This window comes from Suricata suricatta, chromosome 9 (genome assembly GCF_006229205.1).
Source record: "Suricata suricatta isolate VVHF042 chromosome 9, meerkat_22Aug2017_6uvM2_HiC, whole genome shotgun sequence".
Lineage (NCBI taxonomy): Eukaryota > Metazoa > Chordata > Mammalia > Carnivora > Herpestidae > Suricata > Suricata suricatta.
The window spans coordinates 20,298,090-20,317,066 of NC_043708.1; the positions used below are offsets into that span (position 1 = coordinate 20,298,090).

General features: G+C 41.9%; 1 protein-coding gene across 3 annotated transcripts in view; it reads left to right on the forward strand.

Moving 5' to 3' along the window:
* Positions 1-18,573, forward strand: part of SEL1L (SEL1L adaptor subunit of ERAD E3 ubiquitin ligase) — a 53,250-nt gene extending 34,677 nt beyond the window's left edge. For all 3 annotated transcript variants that reach the window (XM_029950504.1, XM_029950505.1, XM_029950506.1), the window contains 10 exons: positions 703-771; positions 1,952-2,029; positions 3,169-3,231; positions 4,552-4,639; positions 4,958-5,106; positions 5,843-6,008; positions 6,559-6,633; positions 7,797-7,969; positions 11,911-12,039; positions 14,287-18,573. In XM_029950504.1, the coding sequence (XP_029806364.1) occupies positions 703-771; positions 1,952-2,029; positions 3,169-3,231; positions 4,552-4,639; positions 4,958-5,106; positions 5,843-6,008; positions 6,559-6,633; positions 7,797-7,969; positions 11,911-12,039; positions 14,287-14,496 (1,200 nt within the window). In that variant the 3' untranslated portion in view covers positions 14,497-18,573. The remainder of the gene's footprint in view (positions 1-702; positions 772-1,951; positions 2,030-3,168; positions 3,232-4,551; positions 4,640-4,957; positions 5,107-5,842; positions 6,009-6,558; positions 6,634-7,796; positions 7,970-11,910; positions 12,040-14,286) is intronic.
* Positions 18,574-18,977: the final 404 nt, after the last annotated feature.

The following is an 18,977-nucleotide window of genomic DNA, read 5'->3' on the forward strand; positions in this document are numbered from 1 at the left end:
TGCCCTTACAGAGCTTCAAGTTTAATAGAACTAGAACATTAAATGTTTTTTAAATGGTCATGCTAACAAATATGTAATAGTGATTGTTGTTACCAAGGGGAATGAGAGGGTCCAGTAACAGGTTCATAAGTGGGAGATGGCAGTTGTCTCTGAGGAGAAATGAATGACATTTAAGTTGAACCTGGAGGTAAGATCAGTCCAGGCCAAAAAGAGCAGTATGCACACAGGTCCTGAGGCAGGAAGGACCAGAGTGCAGAGAGCGAGCTGAAGCACTACTGAGATCAGCAATGTCTGATCACCGTGTTCCCTGCAAACCTTCAAGGGGCGGTAAGGACCAGCACGTTGAGTTGTTTGAACTGCTGCTTTGGGTGACCCAGGAATGAAAGCTGGGAGATCAAGGGAGTGGTCCAGAAGTTCAAGGGCCAGATAGTGTATCTTAGCCTAGAATGGTGGTAATTAAGGTGGATTCAAGAGGAATTTGGTGGTGAAAGTTACAGGACTCAGTGATGGATTGGATATGAGATTCGAGGGGGGCGAGTACCATAAGCAGCCAAGAGATGTCATGCTACTATTTACTTAACCTGAGGTAACTGCAGTATGACACAATTTTTCAAATGTTCCTGAAATAATTATTTTGGTTAAAAGCCAAAAGCAGATAGACTGTATGAAAACTAATCATCTTAATAAATTCTTTTCTCACAGAGAGCATTTGACTACTTCAATTTAGCAGCCAATGCTGGCAATTCGCATGCGATGGCCTTCTTGGGAAAGGTACTGTACGTCCTGTGAGCGTATTATGTCACAGCAAGAGGTGTCTGCATAATAAGCACATGTTGTGGTTAGGATCCACACTGTACCAAAAATAAAGTGGAAGTGAAGTTTCCAGTAAGAGGATCTTGTGTCTTGTGGCAAAGTAAGTGCTGTTTTGACGGGTTTTCTTAGGTAACGTCTGGGACACAGCATTCCCTCATCAGTATGTGAATTCTCTTGTGAAATAAGCTGTCACTGAGCTCTAGCTTTCTGTGGGTCAATAGCTACGCAATAATGAGGAATTTATTCTTTATGCTGTGTGGTTTTTGGCTCAATCTGTCATAATTGCCTGGTTTCTTCTATGCCGAACAGAGGCACCTAGAGTTTGTCGGAATTTGTCTGCAGACCTTTTGCTTATCTTCAGCGTGAGAGCCGACACCTCCCTCCCAGCACGGTTATTTTCCCAAGCAAGGGGCCACCGAAGTCTAGAGACCTAATGATATGGGAGGATGTGGCACAATCTCAAAACTTCCTTTTTCATTATTTTGAAAACAAATACAGTACAAACCCATGGGTACTTTCATCTATCACCCAATCCTAAGGTTAGGATGCTCAGATAGAATAAATACGTCACAGAGGTTCTTGCAAATAGAAAAATCTCGGCAGTGTTTGCCACGTAATTGCAACAAGTCATCCGGGGCCTGAGCAGTGTGCACTTAGACATCCCGTCCATTATAGCTGAGAAATTGGTGTTGCCCACAGAATGTTGTTTAAGGCTTAATCTTCTGTTCTTCTTTCTCTTGTCGCTTTCATCATGTTCCATACCCGGTACTCTGATCATTCGGTGTTTGAAACCTTGTAAAATAACCTCTTAATTCTTTTCCTGAACTTAAGACCCACCCTTTATCTCACCCCGGGGAAAATAGTGGTGTGAGAGAAACGGAAGCGGCTGCTGCTAACAGCACTCCTCTGTCTCATGAATCACTGACCCAGGCAATTTTATCAACCATTTGACTGCCTTGGGAGAGAATGAAAGAAAAGATTCATCTTGAGTTTTTTAATTCTAAAATATCGTGTGGGGAATTTTAAAGTTTGTTGAAAGATTTCATGGTCCCTTACAAAAACCAGAATGAGAGGAGCTAGAAATACGTTCTAGGAGAGAGGGTTGTAACTCTGAATAAAATTAGGCTTTGTTTTGTAGATGTATTCAGAGGGCAGCGATATTGTCCCCCAGAGTAACGAGACAGCTCTTCACTACTTTAAGAAAGCTGCTGACATGGTAAGATCTCCTGACTCAGTGTACTGAAATGTGTGCCGTGTTATTATTTTAAAAAGTTTATTATACTGAAGGATTAGTCATAAGCCACTCATGCCTCAGATTATTGAAAGCACCTGTGTAAATGGTGATTTGTGTGAATGGATTGGCTAGAAAAAACCTTCCCAATAAAAAGCAATTTAAAACTACTGTATTGTAAATGACGGAAAATAATTGCATATGTTAAAAAAATAAATTGTATTAAAAAAAAAAGCAATTTATTGGGGGGGGAAGTGGTGGTGAGGACCACATTATTGAATATTAAGCCTCTGTTTCCATTTCATTGAGAAGCTTCCTGATCAGGGAAAAACTGATTTTAGTAATGCAATTGAAAGTCATATAATTTACCCTATCTATATTGCAACTTGAGGTTCAAAACTTACGCAACTAAGTACTTTAATCATAAATACATATTTTGGGCTTGCTTTGGCCCAGAGAAAACTACAGATGAATTTTTAAGCCCCATTTGCCTCCAGTGTGTCACTTCTCTCCTTGCCTACTACATGCTACTTAGTTCTAAATGTCAGTTGAGTATTTCCCAAAGGAGTGCTGTGACACTTTTCAACAGATGCCTCTGTCCCTATTAGTTTAGGTTGAATTTTTAGTTTAGATTTTTCTCTTTCAGGTCTCAAAACAATGATTTTCTTTGTTTTGTGAGAGTCCAGTCATCTTTAGTGTGTCTTTGCCACCCAATCCCCAGTGTTGCTGCTTTACATGGCTGTTGACATGACCCTTCTTTACTGGGAAGGGTAGTTACCAGTGAAAAACTACCAAAAATAGTGACCTACTTTTAATTAAAAAAAAAAAAAAAAAGAAATACATTAATCTTGTTTTCTGTCATAAACTCATGGAACAGATGGTCATAAGTCACCAAAAATTAATTCTAGATAAATTTACTATTTTCTCTTTTTCAGCAAATTATTGGACCCCCAAATCTCTAAAGTCAGTGTTACATTTAGTCTAATGAAAAGGAGAATTTTAAGTTGAAAACGCAGAGACATTTTTTGAATATGCTTATAAATGATTTCTTTTGCAGTCATTTATTCTCACCTGTTTTCTCTGTTTGTTTTTAATCTATTCACTTTTTTGTCTCTGGTTTCCAGGGCAACCCGGTGGGGCAGAGCGGACTCGGAATGGCTTACCTCTACGGGAGAGGAGTTCAAGTTGTAAGTTTTCAGTCTAACATTCTGCCTTAAACAAGCAGTCAGCTGGTGAGTTAGGGAAGTATAACTAGGTTCCAGCCTGGGTGAAATCCTTTTTATAAAGCAGTGCTGAACCTTTTCCTGTTCTCTGAGTTTGGCTCCCTACCACCCTTCTCCCTGTACCCTCCATGTAAGTAACTAACTAACTGTCTTCTTTGAATGACTCTGTCTCTGGCACCTTTTCTAAAGGCGTGAAGCTGTTTCTCATTCTTCTGTCTATGCTCTCTGCTCTCCAAGACTTCAGCTTCTTCTCCCTCTCTACTTCTTTACTTGAGACTAAAAATTGCCTGTCCATCCCATTTAGGAGAAAGCTTTCTGTTCTATTCGTTGTCCTTCTATCTACTATCCCTCTTCTCCCCAGGCCTTCACTGCAAAGCCAGGTTTCTCCAAAATATGAACTGTGTTAGTGGCTACCCTCATTAGCTCTTAACAGTCAGGCTTTTGCCTCACATAACTACTCTATACAGATCACCAGTAACCTCCTAACAGTCAACTCCTGTTGACTTTTTGGTCTACATCACTTGAACTCTTTCTTCCCTAGAATTCTGCAAGTTCTCTTGCTTTTCCTAGGCCATGGCTTTTCATTCTTCTCTGCTACTTCCTCATGGTTGCCCCTAGATTCTCACTGGTGTCCTCTTCTCTTTATGAACTCTCCAAGTAATATGTTTTTAATTTGGCCTGAAACTTAAGCATTAGGTTTAGGATTCTAATCTGTAGGTGTTCCCTAGCACCAAAGACAGTATCATAGTCTCATTTTGATTCCTTTTAGTCATCTTAGGACACTAAAATTCAGTAGTGATCTTTATTTTAATTTTTCTCTGTGAATACGTAGGGTATTTGAAATCTAACAGTCATGTAGTGCTTGATGAGCTACACAGGGAAGAACCGATAAAGGGAATAGTTTTCCTTTTTTAAGGAAATTATAAAAATTGAGGTTTTAAAAAAGGTTTGTTGATTAATAGGAAAGATAGGACTGCTTCTTAAGTCCTGGTCTTGTGTTCCACTAGTGATGTGTCTGCTTCCTGAGGGTGAACATACAAATTGTTTCACAAAAACTCTTACTTGTTTTCTTCACAATCTTAAATATATTAGTCCCTCTGTGACTTAAAGTAGACTACCATCTGTATATTATGAAAACTTAGAAAGTAGTCTTTTTAATGGCTCTTTGAGAATATCCAGTATGTGTTTTGTTAGCTCTCTTTAATTAATGAATCTGCTAACTGCTAAGTATATCAGCCTTTTGAGCTTTGACATCATGTGATCATGTGACCTCTTTTCCTACAGAATTACGATCTGGCACTAAAGTATTTCCAGAAAGCTGCTGAGCAAGGCTGGGTGGACGGGCAGCTGCAGCTCGGCTCTATGTATTACAGTAAGTAACGTGGGAATTAAAGGCTGCATCCACAACATCTGAATTGCCTATTTTCCATTAGATGCCGCTGAGATGTGGAGATGAGAGCCGTCGTATTCGGGCTGATTAATGTTTTACCAGTTCGATACTCTGCGTCTTGTTTCTCACTGTAAATGAGGTGAACCTGCATTAATATACAAGTCTGTATTGTTAAGGTTCACATCCTTCCTAAGTAAGAATTCTTTCACTTGATTTTACTCGTTATGTAAGGCTGCTCTGGTGCTTCAGTTATTTCTTATTTAAGACTATTTCTGACCTTTCATGTGATTTTCCTTACAGATGGCATTGGCGTCAAGAGGGATTATAAGCAGGCCTTGAAGTATTTTAATCTAGCTTCTCAGGGAGGCCACATCTTGGCTTTCTACAACCTAGCCCAGATGCACGCCAGCGGCACGGGCGTGATGCGGTCGTGCCACACCGCGGTGGAGGTAAGGCAGGCTCAGGCAGCGTGTGCTCAGGAACCTCCCGGCAGGAGAGCCGCTCGTTTTCTCTGCGTGATGTCTTCTAGAGGAGAAGGAAATTCGACCTCGTAGCTTGGATGCACGGAGGGAAGACGCTGAGGGCCTGCGTGTCACCCTCACGCTCCTTTGTTTCATTTGCGTCCTCATGTTTGCAAGGACAGGTGCTGGTGTCTGAGTCTCTAGCACCTAGACAGAATCGGTGACAGCACCAGGAAGTCTGTGGTGAACGAATGTGGCGAAGGGCAGTACTGATGTCTCCCAAGTGGAACTCTTCTCTTTGGTGCTCTCATAACTGACACCGCAGAGTGACATTTGATACATGCTTAGCACAGTGTCTAAACCTCTCTGTGCTTCAGTTTCCTTGGTTGTAAAATGGGGCTATTGTTAGGACTTACTTCATAAAGTGTCCCCCATGAACCTCACGGGGGCTGTTAGGGAGTTTCTGTGCACACTGTAAATGGAGCGCAGGAACAGTGCCTGGCGGGGCTAATGGTATGTAATTGTTTACTGTTACTTTTATAAACCTGCTCTAAAGACTAACTGAAAGCTTCAATAAATATCGCAGACTTTTATGTACATTTAATAAAGTTACCAGAGACTCAAAGAGGTAGCTTATTAATCACTTGTAGTCCAAATGCAACAGTGATATTCTGGCATACGTTCCTTATTTTGTTCCTGGGGTTTTTTTTTCCTGTTCTCACAGTTGTTTAAGAATGTGTGTGAACGAGGCCGTTGGTCCGAGAGGCTAATGACGGCCTACACCAGCTATAAAGACGGCGACTACAACGCCGCGGTGATCCAGTACCTGCTGCTGGCCGAGCAGGGCTACGAAGTGGCGCAGAGCAATGCCGCCTTCATCCTCGACCAGAGTAAGGTTCCCTTTCGTCCCGCCCTGGGCTTACAATACGAAGGCTCACTCCGGTAGCTCATTTTTTGTTTTAGAGAGAAGAGCCACAAAGACACTTCTTTACCATTGTATATAAGCCTTAACTACACACCTGCTTGAGTACTTTACCCCGGCTCCCTAAGCCATCCAAGTCAGTTTTGTACTTAGAGTTGACGGTAGAAATCAACTTGCCGTTTGTCACAAAATTAACTGCTTCCAGTAAACTACACCAGGTAGAAGAACCTCGTTTTTCCAGTGGTGTGTAGATCCCTGGAAGTGACTCTGTAATTACTCTCCGTAGTAGTTCTGTGGATGGAACACGTCGCAGAAAGTAGTGTCCTGCGTGCCGTGATTCCTTTGACCTCAGTGTTTCCTTCTAACGCTTGTTTAATTTCAGTACAATACTTCTGTCATTGAAGACTTGTTATATGCCAGTTTTGCTCCGTGTATCCACCCTAGCGTGTAAATGAGGCCTAAAAGTCTAGCGCTTTTCCTTAATTGTCTGAGGTGTATTTATTTCATCTTCCCTGTAGGAGAAGCAACCATCGTAGGCGAGAATGAAACTTACCCCAGAGCTCTGCTGCACTGGAACAGGGCTGCCTCCCAGGGTGAGTAGCCGGCCCGCTCTAGGCTAAGCGCCGCACCCGGGGGCCTTCCCGGACTGCTTTGGTTTTGTTTTTGAATCTCCCACAGAAATTAAATAATGTCATTCATCAACATACTGTTGCTTCAGTTGCATCATGATTTATCTATTCTTAAAACGGAAGTTCTAGTCGCAGGGTTTCTAAATTATGATTGGTCATTTATGTCATGTTATGGTTTATGCTTTGATTTTTAGCTTGAAGCCAGTTATATTGCATAAAATGAGAACTGCATGGAATGTATAATAAAATGTTAGTCTAAAACCAAAAAAGATTCTAACCTTTCCCCACCTTTTTTAGTTTGACTATTTTCTTCTCACACATATTCCTCTCAACAGTGCCTGGCTGTCCCTTCTTCAAACCTAAACAGTGGTCCAGTTGAACTACGTGAAAATGTAAATGGCAGAATATTACTCTGCCATCAAAAAAAAAAATGAAGTCTTGCCATTTGCAGTGATGTAGATGGAGCTATAACGTATTAAGCTAAGCAAAATAAGTCAATCAGAGAAAGACAAATACCATATGATTTCACGCAGGTGTGGAATTTAAGAAACAAAACAGAATTTATGGGAAGTGGGGACGAAGAGAAGAGAAGGAAACAAACCACAAGAGACTCTTAGTGCTAAAGAATAAACCGAGGGTTGATGGAGGCGGGTGTGGTGGGGATGGGCATTAAGGAGGGCACTTGTTATGATGAACGTGGGGTGCTGCGTATGATGAATCACTGAATTCTACTCCCGAAACCAATATTGCACTGTTTGTTAACTAACTAGAATTTAAATTTATAAAAAAGAGAAGAAAATGTAAGTGCCACGATAGACTAGAACGTGTTCCTTTAGAGAGCACCGTTATGACCCGGGAGCACCACCCACCACGCTGGACCTCTGCCTCTATGGGGAGCATCGCCAACCTTGTTGACCTCTCTGTTGGAAAACCCTCAGAAGAGCAACACCTCTAGTTTCAGTCTTTATTGAATTTATAGCTTGGCTGAAGGATTTTTTTTTTATCAAGTTTACATATTACAACTTAAAATTCTGTTCTATGTAAGCATGTTAACAGGAGGAGAAATAACAATTTGGTCTGTTTTAAACACCTGTTTACTAGGAGTTTTGATTTAATTTCCGTTTAAGGCTACACGGTGGCTAGAATTAAGCTCGGAGACTACCACTTCTACGGGTTTGGCACCGACGTGGACTACGAGACCGCGTTCATTCACTACCGCCTGGCGTCCGAGCAGCAGCACAGCGCGCAGGCCATGTTTAACCTGGGGTACATGCACGAGAAGGGGCTGGGCATTAAACAGGTGGGCCTGGCTTCCGCACGGAGGCCTGAGTGACGTGATTGTGCTTTGGGGGAGGCGTCTGCATTTCTCGCTCTAGAAAACAGGTTTCCTTTGGCGTGTGCTCCGCTTTCAGGTGCTAAGTTGTGGGGCAGTTTCGTAGTATTTCAGGAGCCCACCCTGCCGTCTCTGCCGTTGTCGGACACGCACGTGCCGCGGTCGCGCGCCCCGGCTGTATTTACGATAGTGAGTGAGCTAGAAACAGAGTCGTTGAAATGGAAACGTGGCACTGCCTCTGTAGGTCACTCTTTGAGGAACTGTCTGCCCATCTTCGACCAAATTCTGTTCTTTCTAAAGTATTTTGAAATGAAGTAAGATGTTTGCTACTGATAAACTTATTTCTGACTCTTATGCCTTCCTGGTGGAGTCAGACATTCTTTAGGTGCATGGTTTAAGGTTTTGCCTGTATGCCCTTAAGAGAATTTTGAAAAACTGTTTTGTCCTGCACATTTTTATTTATATATTTTTTTCTTTTTCTTTTTAATTACGGTGAGCTTCAGCAGGGGTAAGGGGGCAGAGGGAGCGAAAGAAAAAATCCCAGGCGGCTCCACACTCACTGTGGAGGCCAGTGCAGGGCTCGTTCCCATGACCCTGGGATCATGATCTGAACCGAAATCAAGAGTAGGACACGCAACCGACGGAACCGCCCAGGCACCCCTCTCCTGCACATTTCTACTCTAACATTTAAACGTTTTCAACATAAGCTTCAAGGGGTCTAAGTTCTAGCTATTTTGAGCGTCAGTGCTTTTTTTTTTAATAAAATGACTATTACTCTAAACACCAAAATTTTGATAGCCTTATTAATTTTTTTAAATATACAGCAAATTGATTAAATTAAAGTTGTATCTTTTGCTTTTCTTCCTGAATTTGTATTTTCAGGTCATTATTTTCATAGATTTGCATACAAATGTAATGTTTTTAATTTTTAGATATTTTATTGATCACTCAATCATACTTACCTGAAACAAAGCGTATAAATTCAAATTTTGAATTTTATTTCCTATGATTATAGGCTCTAAGTGTTAATGAAAATTCATGATATAGTAGTCACAGTTGGTTATTTATTAATACAGTATTGAACAAATCAACATAAAGCTATGAATTTCACTAAATTTTACTTTCTGTGATAATTATTGAAAATGCATTTTTTAATGACATGAGTGGAGCATGTTGTAAAAGTTAAACGATCAGTTCACTTAGCATTAATCTCCTTTTTTTTTTTTTTTAAATTTATTTTGAGAGTGTGAGAAACTGAATAGGGTAGGGGCAGAGAGAGGGGGAGAGAGAGAACCCCAAGCAGGCTACATGCCATCAGCACGAAGCCCAACACAGGGCTCCATCTCAAGAGTTGGACACTTAACCAACTGAGCCCCCCAGGTGCCCCTCATTTTTATAAATGTAAGGCTGGAGCCTTGTTCACATAAACCAGCAATGGGAATTGGGGAGAATTTTATTGTACCAACGTCACATGGTTCTTTAAACTGCTTTAGAGTTGCATGCTGCTTTGCCTTCAGGCTGCTACACGGGGTACCATGGACAGGGTGGCTTAAGTCCTAGAATTCCTCACCGTTCCGGAGGCTAAGAAGTTGAAGTTCAGTTGGCAGCAGGTTTGGTGTCTGGCGAGGAGACCCTGCTTCCTGGTCAGAGACCACTGTCTTCTGGCTTTCGTCCTCATCTGAGCAAAGAGCAGGGGAGAAGCAGCAAGTACTTAGGGATTCTTTTAAGGATGCTAATCCCATTCACGAAAGCTCTACCCCTTTATCCTTATCTAATCCTAATAACCTCTCGAAGACCTCACTTCCTAATCCCAGACATCACATGAGGGAGAGTAGAGTCTGCACATAGAAATTTGGGGGGGGTGGACACACTTAGTCTGTAACATACCAAAGGTCAGAGCGATCTGTCATTAAATTATTTTCAGTGAACTGTCACTGACAGCTTGGTTAGAACTCCCTTCAATCTTGTCGAAAGCAAAGAGTTGGAAACTAGAGACCTGCAAAGTGTATGTTTGTTTATTCCCTGGTCACTGGAGTCATTCATGTTCTGTTTCTTGGTAGAATGCTGAAAGGCTTTAGTCAGGTTTATCAAATAACTAAATATATTCCTCACTTCATCACTTAGAGACACTTTGATGACCTAAAGTGCTGAAGGGCAAGTTACTCATTTTCATTTTGCTAATGCACTGTTTTCTGTGAAAGTGCCTTTTATTTTACCACATTTGAATATTTTATTTTAATCCCAATATGTAAATTTTCATATTTTACATTTATGTTAATATGAGATACTTGAATATAGTTTTATCAAGACTCTGGAACTGCAGATGGAGTACATTCAGTTTGTGGACGATCTCAGCCATGTCATTCAGGTCCCCAGAGCCTCTCTTTACATCAGACACTCAGCTAGATCAGGCTTTGCTTCCATCAGCAGGTCTGACTTCATTTTTTTAATTCAAATAAAATTAATGTGTGTCTGATGACTAATATAAAGATTGCACATAAGTTGTGGGCTTTTTGGGATACAGTTCATAATAATTTACTGAAAGCAATCAAAATTAAAGTGATAGAACTCTGACAGTCTGCTTTTACAATAGATTAGAAACCAAGAAAATGAATCAGTGTGCATTCTCATAATTTAATTTGCAATGTAATGTTATGTGTAGCTTATGTAAATTCTTGTGAATAAAGACTATGATAAAGAGCATAGAATTCCTTTGATAAGAGTGGGGAGGACAGAACAGTGGGATGCAGCTTTTAGGAGTAATCATGAGCAAAAAGAATGATTCCTTTGGTTTTCATAAGACATGATCACCTTTTCTTATTTTTTTCCAATTTCCAAAAGAACGGAACATACACACTACTAAAAGCTAATTAGTCCAGCATGTAGTACAGCTAGAAAATATTAAGGATTACATGATTGGTGTTATACAGAATAAATAATTCAGGACGTGATTAATAAGATTTGGTTAACTCTTTGAATCATCCACACAGAAGTCTATCTTATCACATAAAGTTTGACTCATGATCTTGGAGAATGTGGCAGTCCAAAAAACACTTGTTACATTTTTTTAAAAAATCAGACACTGACTCTCCCAATACTGCTGTTGGAAGGTGCCCTTTCTTCTTCGCTAACGACACCCCCTAGGGACAGTATAGGGGAGAGCTGACAGTAACTGCTTATACTGAACTATTTGGGAAAGTCCTTTTTAATGTTTAGCCTTTTCTTTTTCATGTCTCGTGGAATTCTTGCTTGCCCTGGAGTCTGGTAACTCTTTGACAGTAGTCTGGGCACGGGGAAAGTGAGGTTGTTAAATGCAGATTTCACCACGTCTCTCCCTGCCATTCTACATTCGTCTGAAAGCAGAGCACTCCAGTGTGGGCCCGGATTCATAATGACTCGTTTCACCCTTGGTCTAAGGCAGGGAAGCCCAGTATGTGGGTCCCTTAACACTATCCATGCAAATACCCTTTGAAAACATCATGAGCATGCTCCCAGTTTGAGGATCACTGCTCCAAATAGAAACTGGGAATTGCTTACCCTAAAGTTTTAAGAAAGAAACTTACTTAACCTAGAACGTGAGGCTTACACGTCGCCCTCTGGGATTCTTGGGAGTATGTGTGATGCATAGGATAGCTGCACAGCAAGTGGGGTGTCGGACAGGAGCAGCAGTGAAGTCTTGGCATTTTCGGTTAGATTTTTCAAAATCAAGCTGTTAGCTGATTAAAAAATATCACCCCATTACAGGTGGGGTTTATCCTGTAGGTAAGAGAAATTTTTAAGTGAAAACTTGAAAGGTAAAATCAAGGCTCTGAGAGTGTACACTGATATAATATGAATACATGAACTAAATAATGTTGTTTTACTTATTTTACCAAGAGACAAATTTTGGCTTATTGCCTGTATTATAGGATATTCACCTTGCAAAACGCTTTTATGACATGGCAGCCGAAGCCAGCCCAGACGCCCAGGTACCAGTCTTCCTAGCACTGTGCAAACTGGCCGTGGTGTATTTCTTGCAGTACATCCGGGAGACAAATGTAAGTGTTCGTGCCTCTTTTAATTAAAATATAAGTGATGTAAGCTGCTCGGCCCAGAAGTTGGTATTGAAAGAGTTCGGGGAGCAGGGAGGAGTGCCCTGCGGGGGTCGGGCCCTTCCCCTTCTGCCACCGGTGAAGGGCCAGGAGACCGCATCCGCTGTGGGGCGAACGCAGCCGCGGAGCGTGTGTCTTCAGGCAGCAGTTGATGGTGGTTCCAGGTGCCTGAGCAGCGTCCACTGATGCAGGTGTTTTCTGGTTTAGAGGAAACTGAGATCGACCCTTGGCGATTTGCAGCAGCAGTTAACTAAGCTCAGTAAACATTACCTCAGGTGACCGCCTGGCGGTGGCTCAGACATGACCCTTAAAAAGGGAGAAGGAGAACCTGAGAACGTGCCCAGGCTGGTGTACGTCAGACGCTCCAATAGTGAGAAACATGTTAAAAACATGTCTCGAACTCTGTTCTCTAAAAATACCTTGAACTACTTAAAATAAGCTCATGGTGGAACCTAGACAAGAGGTGGGTCCCCATTCCTTTGAAAACTGCTGACCTTATTTACCAGTATTTCTGCGTAGGTGCTCCTGGGTTCTCCAGTTTTACATTTTGTTTACCTGTACTCAGAATGGGTTAACTGGAAAGCACTGAACTCCAAGAGTCCTGAAATGTGTGCAGAAACAAGGCCTTGTAACTTTAACTTACTCCAGACCAGAACCGGATGATGTTTCAGTCTTCCATTAAATTCTTTCAGAGCAGGTTGATACGCCATTTCGCATTAGGTTCCAGACAGGGCTTTTTCCTCCTGTGTGACACTGACGTCGTTGTTCCTTTGTGCAGCCCTGTCTCGTGTGCGGAGGTCCTCCCCGAGTAGGGCTCCGGAGGACCCGACGAGCTGGACTCTGTCCTCCCAATTGCTTACGCTTGTAACGGCACGTTCGTAGCTGCTAGACCGGGAGCCAGGCGTGTGCAGCCTCCACTAGCGCAAACAACCTTTGTCCCTCTAACCGAAAACTAACAGTGTGGCGGCCTGCTGCTGTTCTTTCTTGGGGCTCTTTCAGACCCTTGTCTCTCCCAGTTTGTAAGCTAAGAAACTGTTCATTATGGTCTAGGATTTAGTCGTGTGCATTATACCATACGAAGTGTCTCCTACCTTTGTTGGTTTTTTTTTAATTATTGAGACAGAGAGAAACAGAGCATAAGTGGGGAGGGGCGGAGATAGAGGGAGACACAGAATTGGAAGACAGGCTCCAGGCTCTGAGCTAGCTGTCAGCACAGAGCCTGACTCAGGGCTCAAACCCACGAACGTGAGATCATGACCGGAGCTGAAGTCGGACGCTTGACCAACTGAGCCACCCAGGTGCCCTTTATTGTTTATTTAATACAGAAGTATAAAGAAGGCAATAAGATGCTCCATAATCCTACCACTTAGATATTCCAACAACAACAACAAAAAAAAATTACTAAGTGTCGATGGTGAAAAAGTCAGACAGGACAGAAATCTCCTGTCACAAGTCCTATCCCAGGAAACACAGGTAATAGTTTCTTAGAATCTTTTTCCAGGAAAATTTAGCACCTGCATCTACAAATATATATTATGGGGACCTTTTAAAAATAATTTTATTTAAATATAAAGGATTATACTGCATTTTTCCTTCCCTTGTAGGTAAGTAACAGTCAGAAAGTTTCAGGAATAGCTTCTCTTAAGGGACTCTAAAACAAAGTTACCATGGACTAAGAACAGAACTTTTAAGTTCAAATTCAAAAGTGTGAAATATTTCGTGAAATCCTGCTTGAAAAGCATTAGTCATTCAACTATTAAACGCTTGAACTCCTGCCGTCTCCGGTGACATGAGGGAAGAAGTAAAATACCCCGGTGTCGTGAGAGCCGGGCTGCTGTCCCTACAGACAGGTGACAGGTGCCGAGAGAGTGAGCCCCCCCACCCGCGTGGCCTTCCATTGTCCCCAGAATTCCTTGCAAATCTTTTCTGTGAAAAGTGGTTGGAAAGGAACCCAGCTAGACACTCTGTATCACCCACTGTCACGAAATAATAACTCAGTCCCTGAGACACATTAATTTTTGAGTTTCAGTTGAAGGCTTTTAAGCCCCCTTTTTTTAAGGCATTGCAAAACATTCCTCAAACCAATTATTTTCGTAAGTGCTGTACTCATCTCTGATTTGGGATGTGACTTTTTCCTGGCTCCTTCTCTGACATTTTAGTGACCGTGACGATTTTTATATTATTCTCATTAAGATTCGAGATCTGTTCACCCAGCTTGACATGGACCAGCTTTTGGGGCCTGAGTGGGACCTTTACCTCATGACCATCATCGCGTTGCTGTTGGGAACAGTGATCGCTTACAGGCAGAGGCAGCACCAGGACATGCCTCTCCCCAGGCCCCCGGGGCCGCGGCCGGTGCCGCCGCAGCAGGAGGGGCCACCAGAGCAGCAGCCACCGCAGTAACCGCCACCGTGTCCAGCCTCGATCAGTGACAACCAAGGAAATTGTTTGCTGAGAACACGTGCATTCGAGTTGGGACTTCGGATCAGTGGCCACCTCCTGGAAGAGGCACAAGGAAACCTTGAACTCCGAAAGCTGCTTAGAATCTGATGCCTTTATTTTCAGGGATAAGTAACTCTTACCTAAACTGAGTTGAATGTTTGTTTCAGTGCCGTATGGAATAACAACTCTCAGTGGCTTCCCCCTCTTCACTCCCCACCCCTCCTTTTTTTTTTTTTTCTGGAAACATGTGAGACCCAATGTCCGCTGTACCAGCTGTCTTTCCTGGGTCCTTCTGGTCACTCTCTCAATGTGCATAAGTTCTGTCAGCCACCTTTAAGGTCTTGTGCATCAACACTAAAAACTGATAACTGTAAAAAAAGAAAAACCAGTTTAGTTGCAAGTTTAACCTTAACATGTTTGAAAGTCTGAAAATAGAACTTGCCTTTTAAGTAAAAAAAAAAAAAAAAAAAAAAAAGTCCTCAAAGTGTTTCAGACCTGCAATAACTGAGAAACTTTTACCAACCCACCTGCAAGTATACATACTGAACATGTTATTTGAAAAGGGGAGGCTGGGAGGTTCCTCCTGACCGGTGATTGTCGCACTTGACACCATACTTCTCTGCTTCAGAGACCGAAAGGCCTGTCAAACAGTGTTGTGTGAACTTCACTTCCCTGGAATGGAACCTATAAAACATTGTGAACTGACTCCTCGAGCTAACATGTCAATTTGCCCCGCCTACTCAATGTAATTTGCTTGCTTGTTTTGAGTGTACAGAGCCTTGATCCGGAAGTCAGAGGACAGACTAAGCGGGAGAAATTAGAACAACACGAAAGAACTCCGGGTGGGGTCCCAAGATGATAGACACACTTTCCCGAAAGATGAAGCATTTGTTCCCAGGGTTTATCTTACTTTGCATTTTTTTATTGCAAAAGAACAGTTCGCACCCTACTGAATTCTTTAAATTTGAAATCTGAACGCCAAGATGTGGTATACAGTAACTACCATTCTAAAACTAAAACTCAGAGAATGTAAGATGTGTTAAACTCAGTGGTTGAGGAAAGCCAAAGCCTGTTTATACTGTTCAGGTAGATTTTTACTTCTGCAGTTTTATATTCCAGTAGGAAGTCAACCACTTTGTTAGCTGTCCTGTTCACCACCCTCCCACTGTCAACATTAGGGAGAATCAAGGCCATTACACCTCAGAGTTGTCTGGTTAAAGAGTGTGAAACACAGCAACAAAGAAAACCGAGGATTTCACATATCACACAAATGAAGAAATGTAAACTAAACTGAATTTGTATTTCTTTTTACTATCAGATGGTGGTATTCACCAGCCTATGTCTAGTCTGAGACTACATTAGTATCTGAGCAGGCTTTCTATGCCTACTGACCTCAGTCTATTTATATTACCCTTTATACTCTTTCCATAACCCCTCATCTGCCAGGAAACTTGAAGAGTTTATTACCGATAGAGTTGTAAGACTTTGGGTTTTGAAGTTGGGATTGTATTTAGAACTAGGTTTAATGAGTCTGTGATGAACACGAAGGCTGTAAATGTGAAGTTGTGTGCTTTTTGTACGTGTTTAGAGTATTATGAGAAACCTGGTAAGCAAACTACTCCCCCGTAGTTGCTTCCGAGTTTGAAGAGGTGGCCACAGAGAGAACCGTTATGTCTAAATGCGTATCCGAGAGTTGGGAACGTCACCCTCAGAAGCATCCTGTTGCTTTGGGCAGCTCTTAAATACGGAGACCTGTTTGCTGTCTACCCAGAGGGAGCTCTGAGTGCAACTGGGACAATGTGCTGGTGTCTTCACCACTGCGTCTCCTCCTCACCCTTCAAACTGAGTATAGTTCACGGTAGCCGCCGCGCTTCTTTTTGAAGGAACTCTTGTAATTTATTTAAGCATTTAAAAATCCCTCTTAGATGACTAAATGACTGTTTCTTTCCTCTACCACCCACCCGATTTCTCCGTTAGCAGCATTGTCATCCCTCTCTTTACTTCCCTCGGTTCGTGCTTGGAGAAGATCTTTCATAAAGCAGGGCATGCTGCCGGAAGCCAGATGGGAAAGCGCAGCCTTGTTCTTCACGCAATAACAAACTTCCGGTCAGTTTACCACTACTTGCCATGTCCTTTTTATTACTAATATTCCAACCCTTTTCTTGGCTTTCCCACCCCCCACCCCTACCCCCGCCTCCTGCTGTACCCTTGGATCATTTGCTACTGGGAATTTGAACGGTCTGTTTAAAATAACTTAGTTCCTATATGGCTTTGTGACTTCAGTCCTCACGACTGCCTCAAAATACTCTGCTCCCCTTTTCTTTTCTGTTCACGGGACATAATACCTAGGCAAGTAGGAACTGGGTTTGGGGTTTCTCCTAAAATAATGCTCAATACTTACCTAATCAAATGGCATCCATTTGAATAAAACGACAGTAACTAAAGCTAGTTAATGTCAGTGACATTAAACTAACTCCAGGATTCAGGAGTTTTAATGTTAGAACTTAGAGTTAGCAGATCGAGTGCCGCTCCATTTCTCCATGGTAGCCTGTCTCCTGACCCTCTAATATCCTGTCTTCCTGCCATCAGAGGTGACGACAGTCATACTTGGCGAGCATTCTCCTGTGCGTTTGCTTTGTGGTCAGTCCACTGTTCCAGAGTCTGGAGACCATCCTTTTGCTTCTGTTTTATGTCAGCATTGGTGACACAGTAGCATTGGTGTTTGGGGTTGTTTTGTTTTGTTTCTTTCTGTGGTTGAATTTTTTTGTTTCTGTTTTCTGAGTAAGGCTTACCTTATTTTTAGTCAACATTCGTGGCACAGAAGAAGTAAACCCCCCCTCCTTTTTTTTTTCCAAAATTCATTATTTAGCACTGAAACGAGATTAACTTGGGAATCGCTTATCTTAATACTCTGGAGGATTTGTCACCCTTGTGCATATAAGGTTAATTTGTGAAAGCTTTACTGCTGAACTGTTCTGTCTTTGTTCCATTGGGAAGTTGTAGAAACTTCTACCGTGATCTGATGCTTTATTTAATTAAGGAGCCGCTGTTGCCTCCCGGAAACTTAAGTATTTTGTATGGGTTTTTTTCCTTCATTTTTCCCTCCTTTCTTTGCTGCTCGTATTTGTTCTTCAAACCAGTGTTCTGGAAGTATGCATGCAAGCCTGTAAATGGAGACCACAGCCCTTCATGTGTGTAGCATGTGTATTACTGTCTCGCTCCATCTGCAAAAAAAACTTCCCTCACAGAGGTGTGGACTAGCATTTCACATGCACACTTCAAAACCGTGTCAGATCAACAGCCCCTTCACCTGCCAAGAAGAGCGGAATGGGCTGCTTTGCCCCGATGACAGCTCGTATTTGTTCTGGAAGTGAGCTTAATACGTGTTGCACCACCTTATGACTAGGAGAATGCAAGAAATAAAGCAAAAGAAAACCATTTTCTTGAAAATATCTTTCCTCAGTCATTGTCCTCCAATATAAATGAAAGTGGAAAATTTCTGAACACCACACTGAGGCACTGCCTGATTTTTAAATGTGTGGCAGTCATTAAAAAGCAGCTGAACTTCTCCTTTGACTTAGTAGTTCAAGAAAACTTAAAATACCCCCAAGTAAAGATTTGTATTTTAAAATGACTGTGTGCACAAGCAAAACTCCCAATTTCGTGTGCCCGGGGAGGATGTCTTGGCGATGTGCACGGGGTCCTCTTACTCGCACTGTCTTTCCTATTTACAATGACAAACAAGCTGACACTAGTCTCTTTGATTCAAAAAAGAAAATCATAGTGTCACTTCGATCAAGGTATAACCACTATCAATATTTAGGAGAAGTTTAAAAAGACCATAAGCTGGCAATGGAAGGAACACCATGGTAGACTTTTTTGTAAATTTATTTTGTATTTAATTAAATGCGGTATAAAGGCTGGTGAAGTGTAATATAATTGTGTAAACAAATCCTGTTAATAGAGAGATGTACAGATTCGTTTTGTACTGTATCTTGAAACTTGTGAAATAAAGAATCCACCTCTGGTCTTCCTGTATGCTGTGACGTGCCGTGACCCAGCACCTTTTTTTTCTTTTTTTAAACCTGCAGGATTCCGTTTTTAATAGCCCTTTCTGGAATTTTAGAAGCTTCTGGGAACATTGACTTGGGTGGTTTGAATCCATCTTCCACTGACTTTAAATAACTCCCTAAATTCAGATTTTTATAAGTTGAATTTTGCCCTAGGGACAATATGAATATGCTAAGAAATGTTACCTTTTTTTTATTATAAAATCGCCGCCATAAGTCTAGTTACAGTCTGTCGTCATACAAAGTTACTACGTGTTATTGGCCGTGTCGCCTGTGCTGTAGGGTGCATCCTCATGACTCACTTATAACTCGAAGTTTGTGCCCCTTAATCCCCTTTACCTGTTTTGCCCTATTACCACTTTTTAAGTAACC